The 24,989-nt window shown below is 51.5% G+C and overlaps 1 protein-coding gene and 1 long non-coding RNA gene across 5 annotated transcripts in view; one reads left to right on the top strand and one right to left on the bottom strand.

Moving 5' to 3' along the window:
* Positions 1-115: 115 nt before the first annotated feature.
* Positions 116-24,061, top strand: LOC120103615 (uncharacterized). The gene is made up of 3 exons (XR_015622564.1): positions 116-316; positions 22,261-22,683; positions 22,938-24,061. It is a non-coding gene; the product is annotated as an uncharacterized LOC120103615 (long non-coding RNA).
* Positions 8,055-24,989, bottom strand: part of Bdkrb2 (bradykinin receptor B2) — a 29,975-nt gene continuing 13,040 nt past the window's right edge. For 2 of the 4 annotated variants that reach the window (XM_087552316.1, NM_001270713.2), the window contains 3 exon segments: positions 14,384-14,487; positions 12,525-12,735; positions 8,055-11,765 (listed from right to left, as the gene is read on the bottom strand). In XM_087552316.1, the coding sequence (XP_087408442.1) occupies positions 10,658-11,765; positions 12,525-12,607 (1,191 nt within the window). In that variant the 5' untranslated portion in view covers positions 12,608-12,735; positions 14,384-14,487 and the 3' untranslated portion in view covers positions 8,055-10,657. 4 annotated transcript variants of the gene reach the window in all.

The following is a 24,989-nucleotide window of genomic DNA, read 5'->3' as shown; positions in this document are numbered from 1 at the left end:
CCATCAGTGTGGACCCCGTTGTACAAACAGTGAGCTCGGAAAAAGTTTGACTCACGCAGGGCTCAGAGTTGAGTAAGACTGGCCGCTATTTTCCTAATCCTTGCTGGCAGCTCTGGGTTTGGTTTTGGTGTGAGTTGGCTTCAGTGAAGCTGATCTACCCTAGACCTGGCTTTCAGAGAGGCAGAAATTCCTGACTTCCACCGAGACTGGGCGACAGGATCCTCCAGCCACCGGCCAGCCATCTCTCTCTCTCTGTCTGCCCTTACTGCTGGAAACTGCCCAGCCCAGGTTCATGGCGGAAACTCTGTTTCTAAAGGTGAGTCCAACTCATCCAGGTAAGATGTCCTGCTCTGTCTGACATCTGGTCTCCCTCCCTCTTTTCTTTTTATTTTTTCCCCCCATGACTTCACGGCCCCTAGCAACATTTCCAGATGTCTTCTCTTGTCGCTAGGGGATGTGGGATCATGGAAGCAGAAAGGTAAATGAGAAAGAGCGAAAGCGAGAGCAAAAGAGAGAGAGAGAGAGAGAGAGAGAGAGAGAGAGAGAGAGAGAGAGAGCAAGAGCGAGAGCAAGAGAGAGAGAGAGAGAGAGAGAGAGAGAGAGAGAGAGAGAGAGGAGAGAGAGAGAGACTGAGAAAGTCTCTTGCCTTCTCCCAGCCCTCCCAAGAGGTGCGGTGTTGTGAGCCATCTAGACACTTTTTATATGCACAGGGCTGGCTTAGCCCAGGAAAAGCTCAAAAGCCATGGGCTTTCCCACTTGGCAGTGTAGCCAGGCCTTGCTAGCCAGTGCTGGCTCTCCCTTGATTCACAAGAGTCTGGACTGATGCATGGCTGAGAAGCGTCGGTCCTGGGCACAGGTCTCTCTGCCCTGCAGTGTCCCGCCCTCGGCAGAGTCTTTGATTAGTTCTGGTGGGAGGAAGGAGGGCCTCTCAGATTCCCCGACCTAGAAGATATGTCGACATGCATGTCTGAAGGAATGAGAACAGCCGAGGGCAGACGGCCAGATTTGGGTGGGACCGCACTCAGAAGCCTTGTGGAGGCTGAGGAAGCTGGACTTTAGGGGAATGAATCTGTGGTGTCTGGATCGGGTCCAGGGCCACCCTGGGTAAGTTAGAGAACTTTTTGAAAGCAGGCTTATTCCTGCCATAGTGGGAAAGTGGCCTAGAGCTGGAGAGGAGAGGTTCCCCTTTGTCTTTGAGGCAATGGATGATGGGAAAGGGAGATATGGGGGCCAAACAGGTATGAGGAGAGGAGGGACCCTCCATCTGCAGTAAAGGCTGGCTCATCCTCACTGTCTCTTGAACTCCCTTCGCTGAGTCAGTCCCCTGGGTTAAAAAAAAAGTGGAGAAGCCAGGGCATGGAGGACAAGCTAGACCAGTCATTGACCAGAGACGGGACATCAGGCTAACCGGGCATCTCTCCTGCCTAGGCGTCTTTTCCTGTTCAGATCTCATCCATCGCCCCTGTCCCCCACAGCCCTTATCTAGCACCTGGCTGAGGAATATAGGGACACTGGGACCTCTTCAGTGGGTGGTTGTGTGTATGAGACCGTCTTCATGCTAGGTGTGGCCCTGGCCTGAGCCACCTGCAGCTAGCCTGAGGCAGGGGGGCTCTGAGCAGTGCCCTGGGGTGAGAAGCTGCTCACTGGGGGGTGGAAGCTGGACCAGGGTTCCATGCTCCAGGGGGAGTTTATAAGGAACCCACCTGTGCTCTTGGACCCTGTTCTGCGCTGCTTGGAAAAGGACATGGGGTCTCCCAGGTGCTCCTCACAAGGGAATCTCAGCCCTGGGTTCCAGTCCTCAAGAGGAAACTTCTCCAAGGCCCTATCTGGGTCTGAACCTGGACAATCAACTCTGCTTCTTTATCTTTTGGAATCTAAGACCTTTATACCCTTGAAACATTGACCCTCTGTCTCCAGCAGGAACTAAGGCAGGATGGCGGTCTTCAAGGCCACCCATGCCAGTCCTGATGCTCTCACAGGCCCTCCAGACCTCCTCAACCGTCTTAGAGCTGACACATCTTTCACCACAGAGCCTTGGGATTGCCGGCTTCCTCTGCCAGGAGCGGCTTACCCAGGAAGCCTCACGCTTACCTCCTCAGGTCTTCCTGTTTCTACAAGATGTCTGGAGATGCAGCCATTTTTGGAGCCTTCTCCTCCCCCTCCCCCTCCCCCTCCCCCTCTCCTCCCCCCTCCTCCTCCTCCCTGGCTTCCTGGATCTTCATTCCGCTTGCCACTTTCCATGTATTCTATACACACGTGTTAGCTCTCATTTGCTGCGCCCTGAGTGGGCGTGTGAGGTCTCCCAGCAATAAGTGTGTTTAATCTCTCCCTGTATTATGGTCACAGTTTCAACACCAGCCACCAGGCTGATGCATTGTGGGATGCCCAGGATTTGTTGAGAGAATTCAGAAATGATTTATACCTAATAACAGCAACATATCTCTTATGTAGTAAGCATATCCTAAACCACTTGTGTCCACGAGGGGTACAGAGGGGACTCCGCCCTCTCCCGCTCTCCCTTCTCAGAACGAGACTTCCCATCTTCCCGTCGGCACTTCCAGCAGGGCCATAGTTTTTATCATTGTGATGTTGCGTTCGACCGTGGTCCTGTCAGCTCAGGATGGTGACATGGCTGCCCTCCGCTGTCTTAATTAGGCTTACTATTGCTGTGGTGAAACTTCGTGGCCAGAAGCAAGTTGGGGAGGAAAGGGTTCATTCAGCTTACACTTCCACATCCCTGTTCATCATTGAAGGAAGCCAGGGTAGGAATTCAAACAGGACAGGAACCTGGAGCGGAAGCTGTGGCCTTGGAATGGGAACTGTTTATTGACTTTGCTCACCAAGGCTGCTTTCTTCTAGAATCCAGCACCATGGGCCCAGGGGTGGCCCCACACAATGGGTTGGGCCCTCCCACATGAATCGCTAATTAAGAAAATGTCTTATAGGCTGGCCCACAGCCCCATCTTAAGGAGGCTGCTTCTCACTGAGGCTCCTTCTTCTTAGATGACCTTAGTTAGTGTCAAGTTGACATAAAACCATACGGCTCGCCCACCCTGACCAGTCCTAGAGGAGCAGATGCTGCTTCTGTCCCACTGTGGAGGTCACACAGGTGACGCTGTGGAGAGGCAGCTTCCTCAGGAGGCTCAGAACCCCAAATCTGCCCTTATCTTCAAAACAACTGTCTTCCCTAGGGCCTTGGTGGCTGCAGGAGCCACAAGTCTGGAGGCAGGACTTTCAGTTTCTCTTTAACCAAGTTCAAGCACCTGCCCTTGGGGGTGGGAGAAGGAGATAAGTGTGGCAGCCCATGGGTATACACACCCACTGGTACCAGACCTATGCTCCTGGGATGGCCTCTGGCGAGCCGTGTGACCTTGGGAAAGCACCCAGTCTCTTTTGTTTGGTAAAATCTGCACAATTCAGAAGGCTGGGGTGTTGTGCTTTCGTAGGATGCTTCCTTCACGCTTGAGAACAGACGTCAGGACAGACAGCTGGAGGCCCTGGGGGGACTACACTTGCTCCACCAGACCCTCTGGCTATCACCCTTTGTTCTCTTGGGCTCAGGCCATCACTCTAGTATGTGTCCCCTCCTTTCCCTCAACTCTGGGTGCTCCTGTCTTTTGCAATGATAACAGCTGTTTGACCAAGGGCCCACTCTGCTCCAGTATAACCTCACTTTAAGCTGTTACTTGGGCTAAGACGTTATTCCCAACCAAGCCACACTGTGGACTTCCAAATGGACGTGTGTGTGTGTGTGTGTGTGTGTGTGTGTGTGTGTGTGTGTGTGTTTCCGGGAGATGCAGTGTGACCCCTTACACCAACTTTACCTCACTTAATTGTCACGACACCTGGATCCTTATTTTGTAGAGGAAGACGCCCAAGCAGGAAGCTCACTTCCTCCAGTCATGAAGTGGGTAAGCTGAGGCTGAGCCAGGAGCCCAGCCCCACTGTGGGACAGCCTTTGCCTTGCGGGTACCGCCCTCTACAGCTTTTCCTAAGGCCCCTTCGCAGAGTCACATGCTGGAGATGTTCTTACTTAGAGAATTGACTTTCCGTGTTACAGAAAGAGACCCTGAGGCCAAAGCTAGAGGAGTAGAGTTGAGTCGCTAGCCCGAGCCACTCGGGAATGTCTCCCGCAAGTGTCACATGTCCGTGGAAAGCAAGTGAGAGAAGCCAGACACCATCAGTATTCATGCATGAGTGTGCCAGCGTGAAATGCCGGAGGGGCAGAGGGAGAGACAGCGATGAGTAGCCACCGGAGCAGAGCAGTGGGATGGGAGGAATCTGAGGCGACAGCTAATGTGTTGGGGATTTTACTTTGGGATGATGAGGACATTCTGGAATTAAAGCGTGACGATGGTTGTGCAACTCTGTGAATCACTAAAAGCTGAAACGGGGGATGTGTGGGGCATGTGGATTGCATCTTAACACAGTTTATATTCGTGTGTCAGTGCGTGTGTCAGCGTAAGGTCACATGGTTCTCCACTCATGGTGGGGCTTCATCCCAATAAATCCATCATAACTCGAAGGCCGTATGAACGGGAAATCTGTGTTAGATTTCTATGTCTCTGAACGTCTCACTTGAGCAGCACAGCTTGTGGGGTGTTGTTTCCCCTCTGACTGTTACTCCGAGAGCTGCCCCAGAACTGCGGTGTCTCTGCCCACTGCAGAGACAGACTCAGGCATATCACTAGCCCGGGAAAAGAATCTGGATGGTCAAGGCCTGGTGCCATCCATCATAAAGTTGAAAATGTCTAGGTAGGACCATTGTAAATGGAGAACCTCTGTACTCATGGGGGCCCAAAGACACTGTTTATTGTGGTGTAAACAACAGGCCAGACTCTGGTATAGAAGCAATTTATGGGAGGTCCTCTCTGTCTGTGGTAGATTGCAAGTTTGTTGGCTAAGCCAGGGGTTAGGGGACATTATTCCAAGCACTTTATATCTGCTGATGCAAGCAGGGGATACAAGCGTGTGCACGTGTGTGAGGCCAACCTCAGACGTCATTCCTTAGAATGTTTTTGAAACAGGGCCTCCCCTTAGCCTGGAGCTTGTCCATCACGTTATACTGGCTGGCCCGTGTGTGAGTCTTGAGCCGTTTACCTGTTTCCACCTTCCTAATGCTGGGACTGTAAGGACACACCACCAAGTCCAGACGTCTTCACACCTCAAAACTCAGATCCCAGCAAGTACTTTTCTCAACTAAGCCGTCTCCCCAGCCCTCCGAGCATTCCCACTTGCAACAATGGGGAAGGGGAAACACCGCCATCACATTTCATAGATGAAGGACGTCACTGTGCAGGAGGAAGATGGAGGGAGATGGCTCCCGGCAGGTCTCACAGACGGACCCACAGCTGGCAGAGTCACTGGGGCTCCCTAACACCCCCTTTAAGAACTATGGACCCCGATAAGTTCCCAACCTTGCCGGTCTCCATGGAAAGGGGTGAGGTCTGGTGTGGTTCTTAGTTCCATGGGCCTGGTTGACCTAGACCTGGTCTCAGCCGAAACCGAAAGATGTAAGCTTTCAGCCACTGTTCTTGCCAACTCCTGACCTTGGTTGCTCGTCCGGGACCCCCACATTCACTTTGGACCTAGATGAGGGATCGGGGCTGTGTGAGGCTTGGCAGTGAGATTAGCAAAGACACAGAGCTGCACTGCTGAATTGTGTGAAGTTCTACCTTCTGAGCCGCAGAGACTGTGCTTGCTTAGTGTGTCCCTCAGTCAGTGAACTCTCCTCATGGCCTCACATGAGCTCCTATGGGAGCCCCTGGCCTGAGGGAGATAGCTCTACATTTGGCCTTGACTGCCCTGGCTAGAGCAGAATTCCTGCTCTTGACTGGTTTTCTAAGACCTCCCAGGAGCTCTCCTCACGGGTCTGACTTCCTGGAGCCCAGGGAAGGGCCTGTGTGGTAGGGTTAGGGTGGACAGTCCCGCATCCAGATCTGACTCCAGTGATTCCAGCCCCAGCCCATGGCTCCTCTCAGAATCCTACCCGTACTGTCCCCTAAATAAATGGTTTGTCATGCCCACATCTCTATCCCCTGGAGCTGGAATCTCCTTCGGGCACTTCAGACGTGGGGTACTGAGTGTGGGGTGGAGGCTGACAGGAGGAGGGGTACCTGAGGAGAAGTGGAATGTCTCCTGAGACCTGCCCCAGCATTTTGAGCCCACTGTAGCTGGAGGGAAGAGAAGGAGTGGAGTAGAAGGGGGTGGAGCCAGCAGGGTGGGCGGGGTTAGATCACTGGAGGCCTTGCAAGCCATGTATGAATGTGTAGCTTTATTACAAAAGGTTTCCTTGTGAAGAGTGTCCTCATTGACATTCCCGTCCCCACCATATTCACCACCCTGGTCAACAGCTTCTGCACCAACCATCAGCATCATTTCTGCTATCACTACCACTGCCACCATTGTCACCATTATTAACATCATCACCATCACAGACGACATTCACCATCATGGGTGACATACACCATCACAAGTGACATACACTACTATCACAGATAACATGACATATAATATCATGGATGACATACAATATCACGGATGACATTCACCATCATGGATGACATACACCATCACAGATGACATACAATATCACAGATGGCATTCACCATCACGGATGACATACACCATCACAGATGACATACAATATCACAGATGGCATTCACCATCATGGGTGACATACACCATCACAGATGACATACAATATCACAGATGGCATTCACCATCATGGGTGACATACACCATCACAGATGACATACACTATCACGGATGATATTCACTATCATGGGTGACATACACCATCACAGATGACATACACCATCACAGATGACATACACTACTATCACAAATGACACAACATACAATATCATGGATGACATACAATATCACAGATGACATACACTACTATCACAGATGACATGACATACAATATCATGGATGACATACAATATCACGGATGACATTCACCATCATGGATGACATACACCATCACAGATGACATTCACCATCGTGGAAGACACTCACCATTACAGATACGTATCTCACAGACTGGTTTCAAGTCTGTACCAGACACCGTCCTAAAAAGTCTCCTACATGAACCCTGTTGCCAGTTTTCTGATTTGATTGCTGCCATTGCTGACCCCATTAAAAGTTGACATAACACGGATAAGAGTCGAATGGGAGCCCGGGTTGAACCAGAATGGGACTCCACGTCACCCTGACCCTGAAACCTGAGAGCTGTTCCCCATGATCACAGCCTTCTGGGACTGTAGTCTTGAAAACTGCTGTTGCCGAGGGCAAAGAACGAGAGGGTGGAGATATCTAGCAGTGGAGTGAGAAGCAGTTAGCCAGGACGGTCGGTCATAAAGACCCAGGAAACATAAGGGGCAGAATCTGAAAGGGATGCTTCTCCACCCAGGGGTGAACAAGACGGGGTTCAGGGAACACTGAGCTCCAGGTTTCTGGAATGGACAGATGGGTATATGACTAGGCAATGCTGTTTGTGGAGTCACAGAATGAGGTCTTGTTTGATGGATGAACAGAAACATGGAGAGTGGATGTGGAACCGGAATGTGAAGTACAGAGATTCCCATCTCTGGGAAGACACAAACACTGGTCTTTCGTCTCCATATAATGCAGGATGCTCTTGGTTCAAGGTGAAGGTCAAATGGAAGTGTTTGGCAGACATGAGCGACTGGGCTTGGCCGTCTCTGACATCTGAACATCTGAAAGAGGCTTGGTCATCAGGTGTCATGGAGTAAAGCAGCGTGGGAGGAAATACCCAAAATGCATTTCTGAGAAAGTCCTAACGCTATTTGTTAAATATATTCACGCATATTTCAATGCATATTAGTCAGTATGCAAATTGTGGTGTGTGTTGCCCGCTCAGCCCCAGTCCCACCACCTGCCGCTCAATTTCGAAAGCTTGGAGACCAATGATCATTTCCATGGGAACGGAATGCATCCCTCATCTCCCAAGGCTTTTGACTACCAAAGGCAGTGTCCCCGAGTCAGAGCTCAGAGGTTCAGGAAGTTTGACACAGGGAAACACCATGCAAAATTCATCTGTTTATTCCAGCGCACAGAGGAGGTGTGTTCTTACACAGAGTGCTCCTCCCTTGTCGGCCACTTCCTCTGCACGGTACAGAGCTTTCTCCGTCCTTCAATGGACATGGTTTCTCATCAGGGTGTTGACGCAAGGCACAAGGGGGCTTCCCTCCTGCAGACCTAGTTGCAGACCCTGCAGTGACCCAGTTTCAGACCCTTCAGCCACCCTGAGGGACCCAGGCCGCGTCCCTCACGCCCGTAGCCCACCAACTTCTCCTCTGAGGGTGGGGCCCTGCTTCGCCTTCACAGTATGGGTGTGGCTGAGTCCATTCTCAGCGTATGCCATCTGTTTCCTTCTTTTGGCTACAAGTGGAGGATGGGGTGGAAAAAAGAATTTCCTGGGGTCTTCTCTCTTAGGAAATTCAGAGTCAGATTGGTGGGGATTCACGGGCCTTTTGCCATGTAGGCTCTCCCTTGGCTCCAGCCTGGCCAGAAACACCAGTGAACTCTGCCCATTTCCTGAGTCTCCGTAGCCCCCGGCTATCGAGCGGTCAGCTCCTGCGTGGCTTGGTGTTGGAGGTTGTTTGATATGTCCCTCAGATGTCCCCAGGGGCTTGACAGAGTGTTAGCCTCAGAAGCCAGCCAATTGGCAGTGAAATTGTTATAGTTGAGTCTGAAAGGCACCTCCCTTCATTCCTGACTGCTGGTCCTATTTTGAAAGGCGATGGAAGCTTTAAGATGTAGGACCTAGTAGGTGAAAGGTCACTAGGGGCAGACATTTGAAGGTCATATGCCGCCCTGGTTCCAGCCGTGTCTCCATTTACTGCTCTGTTTACCATACAGACCCCGGCTACACTGGACCATAGCCTTTTTTTTTGACACTGAGAGACAAAGTAACCCTTCTCTTTCCCTTAAGTGGCCCCTGTCGTTAAGTTTATCACAGGATACGGACACGTGGAAAAATAAACTCCCATGGAAGATTCTGGAACTATGAGTATGGTGTCTGTCACCCGAGTCTATGGCGTTGCTGGGGCAACTGTCTCCACTGACACTGAGCTCACCCAAGGCCCCTGGAATAGGTTCTAATGGGGAACCCACTGGCCCTGAAACCATCCGGAAGGCTATCCTATCTCTGGTGGAAGACCTGCTCAATATGCAGATGTGTTGTTCCCCTTTCCCCCAAGGTGGGGGTGGTTCTCCTGTCAGAGTTCCCCAGGGCCCAGGCAGCCCTACCCACCCCTGACATCACTCACGAGGCACCCTGCAGCCATGTAGGGAGCTGGGCCTGGAATTGACGCCCTCAGTTAAGTAACCTTGGATGATGGGTCAGCTCTTTGGTAGCATCCCTGCTTTGTGAGTCACTCTCAGATAAACCACTAATTGGCATCCCTTGGTCACTGAACCAGGAGCCCTGGGAAGCAGCTTAGACTCCCCCAGTCAGCTACCAATTTGCAGCCATGCTGTGAGGTGTGGATTCTCCGGGCAGGTCCCACCAGAAATCTTTTTCTTTGTCTCATTGCAAAACAAACACTTGCTTTCTCCCGCCCTTCCCAAGTACCAAACGCTTTGTTGTGTGTGCATAGGGGTGGGATACTAGGAGGGAAAGGTAGGAGGGAGTGAGGGCCTCTTGTACCTGCAGGCAGAGTAAGCCTGAGTGGCTTTCTCTGTGCCAAGTGTCTCCGTGTGAGTGTGTCTTGATCTAGTGATGTGCGTTCTGCTGCATCTGCACGGGATGTGTGTCCTGACCCAGTGATGTGCGTTCTGGTGCATCTCCATGTGATGTGTGTTCTGATGCGTCTGCATGTGACGTGTGTCCAGACCCAGTGATGTGTGTTCTGACGCCTCACAGCCATATAGCACCCCACTTTTCAAAGCACAGGACACCCTCACATTACAGCAGAAGAAGCAGAGGCAGGGATCAGGCTACCGTGTTCAGGGTTACCGGTCCCCCTAGGCCCTGTGCTCTCCCCTCTCCCACAGTTCCTTGCTTTGGCACGCCATCAGCAGCCTTCTGGAGACTGCAAGTCCTTGGCTTTCTCCACTAACGTCAGGGCTCCTTTAAGACATTACACTATGTGTGTCTTCCCTCCTGCCCACAGTGTTCAATGCTGTGTACTCTGCAAGTGCTCCATAAATGCTTTGGGGTTCTTCTTTTGTACCGTCCACCTTGTCTAGGGGTGAGAGGAACCACAGAATCCCAGTCTCTGGGCTCTTACCAGAGACTCCTTAGAATTCAGCCTTCAGAAGACCAATAAATCTTAAACTCTTGAAACTGGGAAATGAGGCAGCCATGCCAACTGTGCATGTAGCCACAGGGCCAAAACCGGCAGGAGATCTGTCCTTCCCCCAAAGGGAAGGAAGCTTTGTCACTCCCATCCCTACCCCATGACCCCCTCCACTCATGGGGATTTTAGAGCACCAGCCAGTAATAACAACCCCTCTATGCTCCAGGGTCCCCATCCCCCACAGCACGCTTATGCCGTGAGACAAGACTGGAATCACCTGCCTGATTCCCTAGGATGCTTCAAGCTCCTTCCTGAACCCAGGCTGAGAAGCTCAGGTCCCAGCAGTTCTCACACGCTCGGCAGTTGTCCTGCCGGATGGCTTGTGTTCACTGCTTGTTCCCCGCCCAATCCTGCAGCTTGTGGATCTGCCGGTCCACCGAGATAGAGGTCCTCAGAGTCCCCATGGAGTTCTCCATCTGGACGGACTCTCCCATGCAGCCTCCCTTCCGGCATATTGCCTGGTACACCTCTCGGGACTTCTTTCGGAAGCGCTTGCCCACAATCACGTACACCAGCGGGTTGAGGCAGCTGTTGCTGTAGGCCACGTAGGAACTGATCTGGGTGACAATATCCACAGCACGCTCGTTCCAGCATCCCGACAGCACGCCAAGCCGCAGCAGTGTGTCCAGGAAGGTGCTGATCTGGAAAGGAAACCAACACAGCACAAAGAGCCCCAGGACAGCCAGCACCAGCACAGTGGCCTTCCTCTCCGTCTGGACCTCCTTGAACTTCTTCATCTCGTTGTTCCTCAGCACCTGCATGATTCGCACCGTGCAGAAGGTGATGATACTCAGGGGTAGGAGGAAACCCACCAGGTTCAGCAGCATGTTGGTGAACACCTCCCAGGAGCGGGATGGGTAGACAATGACGCAGGCCGTGACGTTGTGGCCCTCTTCCCTGTAGTCCTTCATGGTCCTGAACACCAACATGGGTGAACTCAGAAGCAGCGTACAGCTCCAGATCACCAGGCTGTACAGTTTGGCCCAGCGTACCCCGCGCATCCGGCCCATGGACATGGTCTTCACCAGCGCCAGGTATCGGTCGATACTCACAAGCATCAGGAAGCAGATGCTGCTGTAGAGGTTCATGTAGATCATGGTATTCACCACGCGGCACAGCACCTCTCCGAACAGCCAGTCGAAGTTATTGGCGATGGTGATGGCCCAGAAGGGTAATCCGCAGGCCAGGATGAGGTCCGCGGCTGCCAGGTTGCCCAGGTAGATCTCAGCCACAGTGCAGTTGGTTTTGTGCAGACAGAACACGCTGAGGACAAAGATGTTCTCCAGTGCGGCCAGCAGGAAGAGGACCCAGAGGAAGGGGGCCTGGATGGCATTGAGCCAGCTCCACCACTCAGTGTCTGGGCAGTTGACCTCTGAAAAGGTCCCGTTATGAGCAGACCCCAGGGCTTGCGTGGTGATGTTGAACATTTCAATGCTGAAAGCAAGTAGAGAAAGAGACAGTTGTATCCTCGGGCCACAAGGAAGGGGAGGGGAGAAGACGGGATAGGGGAAGGAGGAAAGGCAGGGAGGAGCTCAGAAGGAGAGGTGGACCAGAGATTCTATTGCTCAGATGACGGCTCCTCAGGGCAGTGGGGGTGTGGGAGGTGGTGGAGCTCCAGTCTCTCTGGGCACAGCACTAGGGGACATTGGATTCTCCAGCCCTTTGAGAGGTTCTCTGCTCGTAGGACCAAAGGGACCGTGGTCTGAGCTCTGTTAAGAATCCTTCCCTAGGGGCTGGAGAGATGGCTCAGTGGTTAAGAGCACTGACTGCTCTTCCAGAGGTCCTGAGTTCAATTCCCAGCAACCACATGGTGGCTCACAACCATCTGTAATGGGAACCGATTCCCTTTCTGGTGTGTCTGAAGACAGCGACAGTGTACTCACATACATAAAATAGATAAATAATTAAAAAAAATAAAAGAGCGGGCTTGGGGATTTAGCTCAGTGGTAGAGCGCTTGCCTAGGAAACGCAAGGCCCTGGGTTCGGTCCCCAGCTCCGAAAAAAAAGAAAAAAAAAAATAAAAGAATCCTTCCTGGCTTCCCTGGCGACTCTAATGACCACGAATGCTACACCCAGACTCCCTTGAAGCCGCCACTATGAGAAGATGTGCTCGATGCCTTCTCACGCCTCTTCCCCTCCTCAGAGCGGGGTCACGGGTGAGCTGTGAGTTAGATCAGATCATTGATGTCATACCAGGTGGAGAGATGGCAGCCTGGTCCCCAGAACACAGCCACGACAGCCTGTGTCTTCGGGCAGAGGGAGGACCTTGTGTCCATGCAGCAGAGCACAGGAGGTGAGCAGAGGGTGCACGGGAGGAGGCACAGCGAGGCTTTGGACCAGTCCTCCTGGGGTCAAGTCCTGGTCACCGTATGGCCTTGGACAGTTGCTTAGTGTTTCTGGACCCCTAACCAGCAGAGTGGGAATAATGTCAAAGCATGATTATGAAGATGCATTAAAAAGCCTACAGCACACCCAGGGCACGTGTGATTAGTCACCGTGGAGTGGGGGATGGGAGGGCCCTTCACTGTGGGGCAGGTGAGGGGAGGCAGTAGGCAGTGAGAAGGCTCTGCCCAGCATCCTGGCGTTTCTCAGGAAGAACCCCAGAGTGTCTTCTGGGCTGGTGTTACCCGAGAGCCAGCCTGTGACTCATGAGTGACTCGGTTTGTATCCTGAGGTATCTGGAGCCCCTGTAGCTCCCTTGTGGATAAGGAGCTTGTTTTGCTCCTAAAAGCCATAGACACCTCTGTGATGAGTCCTGGGTAGGCAGTGACATTATCCCACCATCACCATCACCATCATCACCACCACCACCACCACCACCATTAGGAATCCTGGAGCCGGGCCCAATTGGGATTTTAAAAAGCCTCCGATGGGGGAGAATGCAGGCAAGGCTGGAGCAGTGACAGATCTCAAGTCCATTTCGGGGTCAGGAAGTGAGATTCAAGTTTGGCAGGGATGTGTGTGGAGGGAGAGATGAGACTGAACAAGGGAAGAAGGGAGGGTCCCCATGGTGGCCCTGAGGATGTTACTTACAGAGGGGCCAAGGGGTAAGACATATGCTCTGGGAAGATGCCTGGCTACACACACACACACACACACACACACACACAGTCTCTGATACAATTCCTTCGGGTCTAATTCTTGTTCCTATGGACGTAGTTGGACTTAGTGAACTGCTGCTGACCCGTAGTGGTGATAGGGACATGTGACTTCCGAGGTGGGGGTCTTTAAATGCATTGCAGGGCCTTCCTGGCCTCACAGAGTGGGCTATGGGAAGCCAGACACCCTAGGGTGTTAGAGGAGTCACCAACCCCAGTGCAGCCTGTGCTGTTTCTGCTCCCGCGGCAGTCTCTTCCAACTGAGCCTGGTCACCACGCAGCAGAGACGGGTCACCTGCAGACTGTCCTACACCATGACCTATGGAAAAGGCTCTTCTTCTGGAACTTTCCATATGTCCTCATTCTGGCCCTCGGCCCTACTTCTGCGGACCTGGAGAGCCCATGTTAGCAGCTTGGGGTTCGCTATTTGCTCACTGGAGCCTCATGCATACCATCAGAGCCATTTGGTGTCCATTGTGAGGACCAGCGTGCTGGAAAACCCCAGGAATCCAGGAGGCTGTCTGGCCAGTGAGTGAGCATGGAGAGCTTTTGGGACATCTCTGCTGCCACAGGATGTTGGTGATCGGTTAGGACCCTCTGCTGTGCCGCCAGCATTGGTTCCTCAGGATGGAGGCCCTGTCTCCTGGCTCTACTCTGACTCAGTTTCCCCAAGCGTTCCCTTAGTCTTCAGTCTTCCAGCAGATGTCAATTCCACAGTGACCCTGTCTTCACAATGACTTGGACACCTCCCTTGCAATGAAGTGTCCTCGTGCCTTCCCCTAGTCCCACAAAAGCCCACTCCCGCTGCTCCTGATAGGACCGTGGGGACTAAGGTTAAAGCTTTGGTCTTTGGGCCTAACACAAAATGCCCCCTCAACCATGATCCAAAACAGGATGCTGCCTGTCCTGGAGTCCTAGAGTGAGCGATAATGAGGCGAAGAACCCTTGACTCACCCCAGAGAGGCTGTGGTGGGCATGGGCTCATGCACGGACAGGAGCACGGGTCGCTTCCAAGAACAGTGCATTTGTACTCAGGACAAAGACGAGTGAGGATCGTCCTGGGGAAGCAGAGAAGAAAATGTCATTAGCTGTGACGGTCAAAACACACATATCTGGGCTGGAGAGATGACTCAAGTCATTATGAGCACTGGATGCTCTTACAAAGAACCTGGGTTCAAATCCCAGCACCCAGATGGGAGCTCACAAGTGCCTATAACTCCAGTTCCAGGGGATCTGACATTCCCATCTTGTCTCCAAGACACCAGACACACACAGTTCATAGATAGACACATTAAAAAATAAGTAATTGAGAAAAAAACCCCATCCTCCATGAGTATGAAAGATGGGGTCTTGGGCCTTCTCTAGACATACAAATGCTTAACCCATGTGGAATGTGGGCACGCACAGTGAATGCAGCTTCACTGTCTATGTCCAGGATGCTTGCAGGCTGCAGGGAAGGGGGAGGTGCCATTCAAATAGTCACTAAGGCTTGCCCAACTGATGTCAAATACTAGGCCGATGGCTTGGCTGTGTCCCTGGGGGCATCGTGTAAGAGCCTGGTTCTTATAAAAGGTGATATCACACATTCAGTCTGAACTGTCCTCCACTGGCTCATGTCTTGGTCCCAAGGGGGCAGAACTATTTTGGGATGCCGTGAACCTCTAGGGGGCAGGCATTATCCAGCAGAAGTGGGTCACTAGGGAAGACCTCTTGAGGGTCATACGCACCCCTGGTTCTGAGTGACTCTCTGCTTCCTGTCTCCTACAATGAGAGGCTCCTTGTCACATGCTCTCACTGCATGGCCTCTGCCAAGCCTTCCCCAGACAGACCGAACCCGCTGAAACTGAGTCTGTCCAAACTCGCCTCTGCTCAGGCGTTTCTGTCAGGTGTTTTAGCCTATCTGGTCTTCACACTTTGTCCAGGACTCCGTGTAACATGACAGTCCTGCCTGGGAGGTGTTTAGGAAACCGGGTTACGTGTATTTGTGGGTGTGCGTGCATGCGTGTGGGTCGCTACCGATGTCTCGCTCAGCAGCCAGTCACTCCTAAGCTAGAAGATTCTGGACACAGCAAAAGCACCTAGCTTTAGAAGCCAGGCTCTCCCAGTTCAGTGCGTGCACACGTGTATGTGTGTGGTACCCAGATGACACTGGAGCTTTTACGGGAACTTTCCAAAGCCAAGGCCAGGACTAGGAACTCAGAAGAGTCTTTCTCCACCAAGGGAAGATTGGGAAAGAGAATACTCTACATCTAGGCTTTCAAAGATCCTTCCATACTCTAGGGGGAAAGCCACTGGGTAACTAGGACTCTGCATTCGAGGCACTGGGTGTAGCACATGTTAAGATTCACGTGGGTGGGGTCTGTTAGTCGCATGCCAGTTATCCAGAAGGGCAGAGATGCCTCTTATTTTCTGGGACTGACTAGCGTGTGGCTAGACAGTGACAGTTCCTGGAGACCTTGGGTCCTTGATCTTGGTGGCCCTGAAAAGGTAGCCAATAGTCCTAGTGACCGGTATGGCCCAGCCAGCTCCTGCTTTCAAAATAAAAGCAAAATGTGTGTTCGCTCTTGCCCAACACACGGACAGCAGGTGCTTTACTGCCCAGAGTACTTGGCAACCACAGGCTACCCCTCTGCTCCTGTATCTCTGGGAACTGCCTGGCTCCAGTGTGGGTTCTCCTGGGCCCTGCTCCAAACCCCCCGTTCTCCACTGCCTTGGGTTTCGCAGGCCCCTTGGGGTCACTCCTGGGATTCTGCCATTTGGCTTCCCAGTACATTTGGCCAGTACAGGGGTACAGTGGGGGATATTGGCACCCCAGCTCCCTGTCTTGAGGGCCCTTAGGGTCCAGAGTTTCTAGTTTTCACCAAGAGCCCTCTGTCTAAAAGGGAAGAGCAGGGGGTGTAGGCCATGCCATCTCAGGGCAACCAGGTGCCCTTTTCCCATCTGACAACACATGTTCTCTATACTCCGACGCGACCGGTCTGCCAACCTCTTATGCCACCCGGCCCAAATGCTCCCTCTGGCTCCCACTGGGGTCCTGACAAATACGTTTGGGAGAGCAAGTTCAGGCACAAGAAGAATGTTTCAAGAGAACGAGGAGGAAAACTCGGTGCTCATGACAGTGGTATGTTGGGCTGTATGTGTTGGGGGGAGAAGGGGGCTCTACAGATGCTGATTCTCAGGGATGGGACGGGTCTGAGTTGACTCCTGTAGATGCTGGGAGCTGGTGGAGAGCATGGGGCATCTAACATTCCAATTCTCTTGCATGCTCAGTGTGGGCAGCATCTTGGGATGTGGGGTCAGGAGATGGAAGAAGAAAGCTTTGCTTTTTGCCTGCTCACGCCCTCCATTCTCGTTGGCAAGTTCATCTACTCTGTTGCTGCTGCAGGCTGTCACTGATGACGCTACCCATCTTTTTTGGGGTGTCTGACATGGACTGACAGCCAGGGGCTCTTTAGGAATTCTCCAGGCCTCTAGCAACAGATTGGGACTGCTGGGGAACCCACCTTGGGGTTCTCAGCCCCTTCAGAATGAAGAAACAGGAGTCGCTGGACTACCAAGACCGTATTTCATAAGCACTCTATTCTGTTGCTGCTGCAGGCTCCTTTTAATATACATTCATTCTGTCTGTTCTGTTCCTCTTATGACTCTTGACCAACAGATAAAATCCTCCCCGGGGCTATTATCATCAAAGTCAGCAGGGCAGCCTTTCCCTGTGCTATCACTCGGCTAGTAATCTGCTCTGCTGCACCACCAGGGGGCGCCCTGCTTCAGCCACAGGAATAGGATGGGTCAGGATTGAGGGAGGGGCCCTTCCACTCAGCCTGCGCTCCAGTTCACAGCTCATGTTTGACTCTGATTTCCTATCCGGGTGGACACTGACTTCACAGGGGTTGAAGGAGACGGGCAGCCTGATGATCCCGGGCAACCACTGAGACTCTGTTCTGTGTTCTGAGGGGTGGCTCTCCTACACTTCAGCATCTCAGCAAAAAACGTATGTGCACACGTGTGTGCATGTGTACCTGTGTGCATCTCTCAGTATATGCAAAGTGTACATGTGTGCCCACCCCATGCCACACACTCTTCTCATGGGAGGCCCCGTCTCCCTATCTCCCACTCTCTGCCCAGCACACCTCAGCCCCTTGATTAACAACAGCGAATCAGTAATCAAACCTCTTCACACTAGCAGGCCAGAGCCAGAAAGGGTTAGGTTTCCTAAATCCCTTCCCTGAATCCTCCCAGAATATAATTTTCCCCCAAAGTCAGCTTCCAGCCAAGGCACAGATGGGGCTGTTGTAGGGGAAGGGGACCTCATAACCTGCAGCAGCCCCTGCAGCAAAGTGCAGCCCTGAGCATGGGTTTCCAGGGAGCCCCGGGCTCTTAAAGGAGGACGGTCAGAGCTGCCTGCAGGGTTAGGGGTTAGGGGTGAACAGCAGGATCTCCACTCTCAGAACTCCTAAAGAGCCAGATCAAAAAAACCAGATCCAAACTAGACATGTGTGTGTGTGGGCCCTCCCAGCATCTGGACACTTTCTGGTTTTGGAATGTTCTTGAAATATTACTAAAGGACAGAGGGAGACTTAAGAGGTGGAACCCCTTCTCCCATCATGCTCTCTGCAGGGGAGGCAGGAAGCAGCTGAGATTGCCGGATGAGGGATGACGGCTCACCTCTGACCCTGGGAGGGAGGCTGACTTAATTCTTTGTTTCTTCTTGTTCATCATGGCTAGCTGATCCTGTTTAGAATGTTACTTTACTTCTCCACACTGCACTTCACAATTTTGATTTATTTGTAATGTAATCTTACCCTTGAAGTAAAACCGCTCCTTGAAGTATAATTCCTGTCTACACCATTAGCCCTCTCATGGGACTGTGGGCCTGAGCTGTTCACTGGCGTCATAATGACCTGAAACAAACAGTGCTTTTAAAGCCATTCCTTTGTTTCAGTGCCCTTTTGTTGAACGTGTTCTGTATGCTCCAGACTCTTAATTCAGTCCTGGCTTCCCCAGACATTTTCTATACTTCCAGCTCTGCCTGAAGCCTCACACCTCGACCAACAGTCCACACTCCTGTCTGCTCCCTCCTAGCCACACCCCTCAGCCTGCTGCCCAGATGCTATCCCTACCTCCCACCATCTTCTTCAAAGTGCTTTGCCATGGTCATCCATGTGTGACAGCCTAACTAGGCTAGTGTTCCCTATTATGTCCCCGGTCCCCTAACGATGGCCTATGTATTACGGTGGCGGTTTTAAGTAAAATCTATAGCCTCTGACTTTCTACAAGGAAGACATCCATTAGTGCATTTGTTGATGACAGCGATGTGTCGCAGTGTTGAAGGATAGGCCTGTGCCTGAGGTCACTGACTGGACTTGGTCTCCCAGGAGGAGGACATTTGGAGCAGACCCCAGTTTCACAGATGAAGAAACACTCCATACAACTGGCAGCTGCAGTCCGAGTCCAACACAGGGTTGACCCTTCCCTAAAGACCTTCCCCAGGTTTCAGGGAACCCAGACACTCTCCCCAGGCCCATCAGTCAATTCTTGGCAATAAACCCTATGATCTGAATCTCCAGCCGGCTCCATTTCTCAAGCCAAGCTCCTGCCTGAGAGTGTTAAGATTTCCCGCTGCTTGGGTAGTGAGGTCTGTCCCTTCTGTCCCTACATTTACTGCAATGCCTATGTGGCTCCTTTTGCTTCTCTGGCCAAGTGCCTGGCCGACTGCAAGTACTGTCCTCTGGGCTAGCTGACAGTCAGCGGGGAGGAGATGTTTACTTCTCTTTTGCTCCCGAAGCAGGAATCTTTGCAGATAGAGGCAAAAGGTAACAATATTGCACTTCCACTACATCCTCACACCCTTGGAGGCTGAAACACCCCAGACAAAAAACTCAGAGGCTTTGAAGTGGCCCCATGTGGTTCAAGCCCACCAATCAGAGGCGGGTCTCAAACCCAGAGCTGCACAAGGCTGAATGCTAAATCATTCTCTGGCCCTGGAGAGGCTCCCATCCATCTCGTGCAGGATGCATCCCAAGGAGAAGCTGAGGTAGGTGAGCTCACAGACTAACTGCTTATGAGGGAGGCTGTACCTTGCTTCTCCTCAGGGAGGATACGCTGTACAGGTGACTGCCCAGGGCCTCTCTGACCCTCTCTCTGCTCAGACTCAGGCTCTGATGGGCACTAGAGGATCTTCATGGAAGGAAAGAAGAACAGAAGCCTCTAGCCTGGCCCCGGTGGTATCTGACCACTGTGATGATTGGATATTATGGGGTTCGCACCACAGGAAGACCCTTGCCTCTGTTTTGCCAGCTATTTTGAAAACGGGGCTTGAACAGAGTTTGACAAGGAAGCTAAGGAGAATGGCTGCTGTGTGTGTGCCTCTGTGCTTTATACACGTGCACAGTGTGCCTAGGAATGGTGCGTGTAGTATGTGTACATAGTATGTGTTTGTGTATGTATACATAGTTGTGTATGTGTACATAGTGTATGAATGTGTGTGCACATGTACATGTATGTGTGCGTGTGTATTCGTGCATGTGTGCCTATGCTCCAGTGACTGGATGTGTTCTGGGAGAATGCCCAGTGTTTTCTGAGCCTCTCAGTTACTATTATGTGTGCTCAGGAACATAACAAAACAGGGCCGGGTACCTGACCTGTCCCGGGATTTTATCACTGAGACCCGCAGCTAATCCAAAGGCCAGCTCCACCATTCAATAGCTGTAGATAGTGTGGCCTGAGTTTAGCTGCTGTGAGTCTAGATACTATTGATATCCCCCCTGGGGAGGTTCCAATGCTAACAATTGCAAGGCACACACACATAGCTTGCCCAGGCATACCATATACCCCCCACCCCTATACCCTTCCCGTTAACAGCAGGCTTCAGCAAACAGTTTTATAAGAGGCAAGAATCCTGGTGTCCAAAGGCAAAATGCCCAGCCTTCCCTTTTCCCTGTCTTTTTGCAGAGGAGGAAAACAGAGCCCCCTTCACTTTCCCCACTAACCTGGACATGTCAGCCTGGAGCTGGAATCCAAAACTGGAACAGCCAGAGGGGCTCTGGGACTGGGCCAGGGTGGAACCCCTCTGGGAACATCCCTTCAGGTGACATGGGAATTTAAGGCTCTAACTTCATGAAGTCCTGAAGTGTTTGAGTGGGACAGGCTCCCAGGTGGCATATGAGAAGAGAACTTGAGGCCCATAGCGGGTATGTATGCCCCGAGGCCACTCCTGGTTAGCAGAACTTCACCTTGAATCTAGGACCTCCAATCCTAACCCCAGCTCCTCATCCTTTTGTCTCATGGCTGCCTCATTCTCGGGTGGAAGGCCGAGACATGCTTGTCCAGCATCAGAGACCGGCACACCCTTACTGTGGACACGCACGGGATGTTAGAGCACATGCCTTTTGTGAAGGTAAAGGGTAAAGACTCAGTCTTCCCACGCCTCTGACGGCCCTGGGTTTCCTGTCACGAGCACTGAAATAATCACCGGTCGCAGGAGGCGATAGGAATCTTTTCCACAGAACAAAACCAGCAAAACTACATCAGAGAGGAAGGCTTCTGTGTGTGCAGACAGGAACACGTGCTCTCGAGAGCGATTCCCCATGGCAGTGAGGGAGCCAGTGGCCCTCTGGGATAACTGGGCCTCTGCAGCCTCCTGGGCTTCATTGAGGGCTTATGACACTACCTGTTGTCTGGGACATTGCAGCTGAAAAATGGAGGAGGCTGGCCTGGAGTTGAGCCCTGGGGACCGGGTGTGTCTTTGGGTAAATGTGTGGTGTTCCTAAACTTTCTGTTTCCTCATCTGGAGAATGGGTTATAGATGACTCTGGGAAAGCAGTGAGCTCCCTGTCCAGAGAAGCACGCAAGCAGAGATCATGGGATCTGCTCACTGAGTTTTCAGAGGCACCCAAAGGTGGGCTGACTCCGTCTTGGCCAGCTCCCTTCACTAGCCATGGCAGAGAGGACATGGCTCCCTGCCTCGCTCCCCTCAGCCTCTGAGGATACTGGGCTGGTTCTGTCTAAGCAGGCCTGCCAAAGATGGAGCATCTCCTGGGTCACATGACCTCTGTCTGATGAAAGGGGAGCCCCTCAAAAGAAAGGGAGTAGCCATGCAGAATTCCAGCACCCTGGGCTCTGCCAGAATTTCCTGGAAGGCGTGGGAGGGAAGCAGGTTTCTGAGTGCTGAGTTGCAAAGCACGAGGCCCAGAGAGTCACAGAACATAAAAAAGGCTGAGTCTGGCTGCTGTTTCACCTCCAGCCCAGATTCGGGTGACATGGGATTTTGTCTGTACTCACTAGAAAACCTGGGGCAAATAATTCCCCCTTTTTGGTGAAATGGGATGATTTCTCTGAACAGGGTTTTGGGAGAGCTGGTGACAATGTAACCTGAGGGCCATACATGGCTATGCATCTTCTTTCCATGACAGATCAACCCCTGCACGTAGACATGCTTGCTTTCGGCCCATTTTACAGATAGGTAAACTGAGGCACAGCTAGCAGGTAAAAGTTAGGGTTTAAACTCAGGCTGACTGGGCTGGAACCCCATGTTGTGGAGACTTCAAACTGGTACCTGATAGACATACCAGCTTCATAAGACACACTGTGATTGTCCCTAAGCTTTAAGGGCTTTCCAATTCACAGCCAGTCCGGCTTCTATACATCATGGAGCCCCGCCCCTCCTGTAGTATGCAAATCCTGAGCATCTGTCATTCTCTGTGTTACTGTCTCCATCCCAACCAGCTCCTGATCTGTCTGACTCTGCAAATACAAGGAAATAGATCTTTTATCTTTTTTAGTTAAAATTTCCTTAATGTTTTTCTTCCTGGTGTCACTATCATGTTTTACAGGGCAATACACCTGATGTAATGAAAAGGAAAGGAAAAAGCTACAGCAGATGAAGGGCTTCAGGAACGAACATCTAATTGACGCTTCGGTGCAAGGATCACAGCCGCGCTTTTGCAAACGGTGTGGCTATGCCAGTCCTGAGCAAGAAGGATTTCCTGCTTGAGCTGCTGGAACTTTTCTGACTGTAGATGACTTCTCCTCCTGTGGCAAATTATTCACAGTTCCTCTGGATTTGGGACAACTGTCTCAGAGTCAGCTGCACCTTTCCTGACAACTTCCCAAGCTCTCCTGCTAAGACCCGGAGCCATTTTCTGCCTTTTTTTTTAAACCTTCTGCTGTCACATCTGTCCCTTAGCCCTGCCAGATCCATAGCCACCACCAGGGAACACCCGAGCTCCTTCCACCAAAACTGTCACCTTTCACAGGTCCATAGTTTGATTGTTGTTGGTCACTACAATTTCCATATCCTCACAGTCCCTCCCCACCATAGTTACCTCCACCAAAGCCTCCTCCTTTACTGTAACCATATCCCCCTCCTCCACCACATTCACCTCCTTGGCTTCCACATTCTGGTCCAGCTCCACCATCCCTTCCTCTGCTACTATAATCGCAACCACCACAGCTGTCACTGTCACTGTCCCCTCCAAATTCATTATATCTACCGTCACTACCTCCACAGCTACCTCCACCGGCGCCACACCCACCACCATAGCCTCCTCTTCATCTAAAGTTGCCTCTGCCACCTCCGAAGTTCCCTCCATGGCTCACAGAGTTACCAGATCCGCCCTCTGCAACCTCCCTGCGACCCAGCAGACTGCGCCTCTTGCTAAGAAAGGGCCCTTCTCCAGGGACTAAGCCACTACCTAAAGACTATACATGGACTGACCCTGGACTCTGACCTCATAGGTAGCAATGAATAGCCTAGTAAGAGCACCAGTGGAAGGGGAAGCCCTGGGTCCTGCTAAGACTGAACCCCCAGTGAACTAGTCTATGGGGGGAGGGCGGCAATGGGGGGAGGGTTGGGAGGGGAACACCCATAAGGTAGGGGAGGGGGGAGGGGGATGTTTGCCCAGAAACCGGGAAAGGGAACAACATTCGAAATGTAAATAAGAAATACTCAAGTTAATAAAAAAAATAATAAATTAAAAAAAAGAAAGACCAAAAAAAAAAAAAAAAAAAAAAAAAAAAAAGAAAGGGACATTCCCACTGCACACGTATGCCCATTAATAGTGAGCTATCTCTGAATAACAGTCTTATCAACCATGATGCGCCATGACCATCAATAGTTACGAAAGCAAGGCCTCTCTTCTCTCCTCGCTGTCTCCTCTAACGTCTATGGTTTCAGTCTCGCCATCCTTCCCACAGTAGCCCCTCGGAGTACGTCTCTCTGTATCTTCCTCCATTCCACTGCGATGGTGATTCTCGGTTCTTACTTGATTACATCAGGAATGAACGGCAAATCCAAAAGTGGAGGGTGCACCAGGGAGGGATTTCTGCTTAATCTGAAGTAGGAGGATCTTGAGCGAGAAGACATACCTTGGAATCTGGGCCATGCCTTCTGCTGGAAGCATATATATGTGTATGTGTATGTGCATGTGCGTGTGTATGTGCATTGTGTGTGCATGTGCATGCACATATATTATATAAGGACACGGAAGAAGGGAGCTTTCGCTCTTTGCCTGTTTTGCTCCTGCTTTGCCTGTTATTAAGTGTTACAGCATCCATCTTGGTACCCATAAGCCCTTTGTCTCTGACTCCAGTCCCTGAAAGATAAGTTTCCAGTAACCCTGACTCAGTGACCACCCCCCACACTCAAAAAGGTACAACTGTGACTAACTACTTGTCATGACATGACAGCTTTTTTTGCTTCTGTCACCTGCTTACACAGATACCCAGAGATTGTTCTGAGTTGCCTTAAGGACTTAACCTGGCAGAACAGAACAGCTTTTGCCTGCTTGCACAGATTTGGAAGGTTTCCGTGTGGTTCCCCCCTTTAAAATCCTTCCCCACACCCGTCCTGCATGGCAATCTCAAGTTTGGCTCAGAGATTGTCATGCTAGCCACTAACCAATAAATCTTTTAATTATACTTAAATCGAGTCTATGGCTTTTTTCCTTAGGGGTCACAAACTCCATAATACAAATCCATTCCTTCATTGACATTAGAGCCCACTTTAGGATTTTAGCGTCTACTGAAGACCAGCTGAGACGCCTAGCCTCATGGACTAAGTAGCTACAGGATTCCTGGACTTTCTGTTCACAGGCAGCCATTGCTGGATTAGCTGGACACAGCCTGCAAGTCATTCTAATAAATTCCCTTTCTATATATAGAGATGTTTCTTCTTTAAGTTCTATACTCTAGAGAACCCTGACCAATATAGCCACCAACAAAAATCTTCTTCACTGTTAAGTGTTCACCAGACTTTACAAGACTCCGCCACACCCCCATCAACCTCATGTGGTTGAGCACACAATGCAACGTCCACCTCTTCAACCCAAGAGCAGCTCACAATCCCAAAGCCCCTAGAACGTTTTACTTAGGGATCCTTCATCACTTCACAGTCCATAGGTGTGCCCCACTTCTCAGAAGGGTTGCTTAAGCTGTCATCTGTAGTTTCGAATCTCAGATAACCAACAAACAGCTTCCTCAACTGTTCTGGTTCCTTCGGATGGTGGCGGCCCTCCATTTTGAGACCAGACTAGCCACTTCCAAGTTCAATAGAAGGAAGCGT

This window comes from Rattus norvegicus, chromosome 6 (genome assembly GCF_021556685.1).
Source record: "Rattus norvegicus strain SHRSP/BbbUtx chromosome 6, alternate assembly SHRSP_T2T, whole genome shotgun sequence".
NCBI classification, from domain to species: domain Eukaryota; kingdom Metazoa; phylum Chordata; class Mammalia; order Rodentia; family Muridae; genus Rattus; species Rattus norvegicus.
The sequence above is the reverse complement of the archived record's forward strand: the minus strand, read 5'-3'. Positions and strand labels throughout refer to the sequence as shown.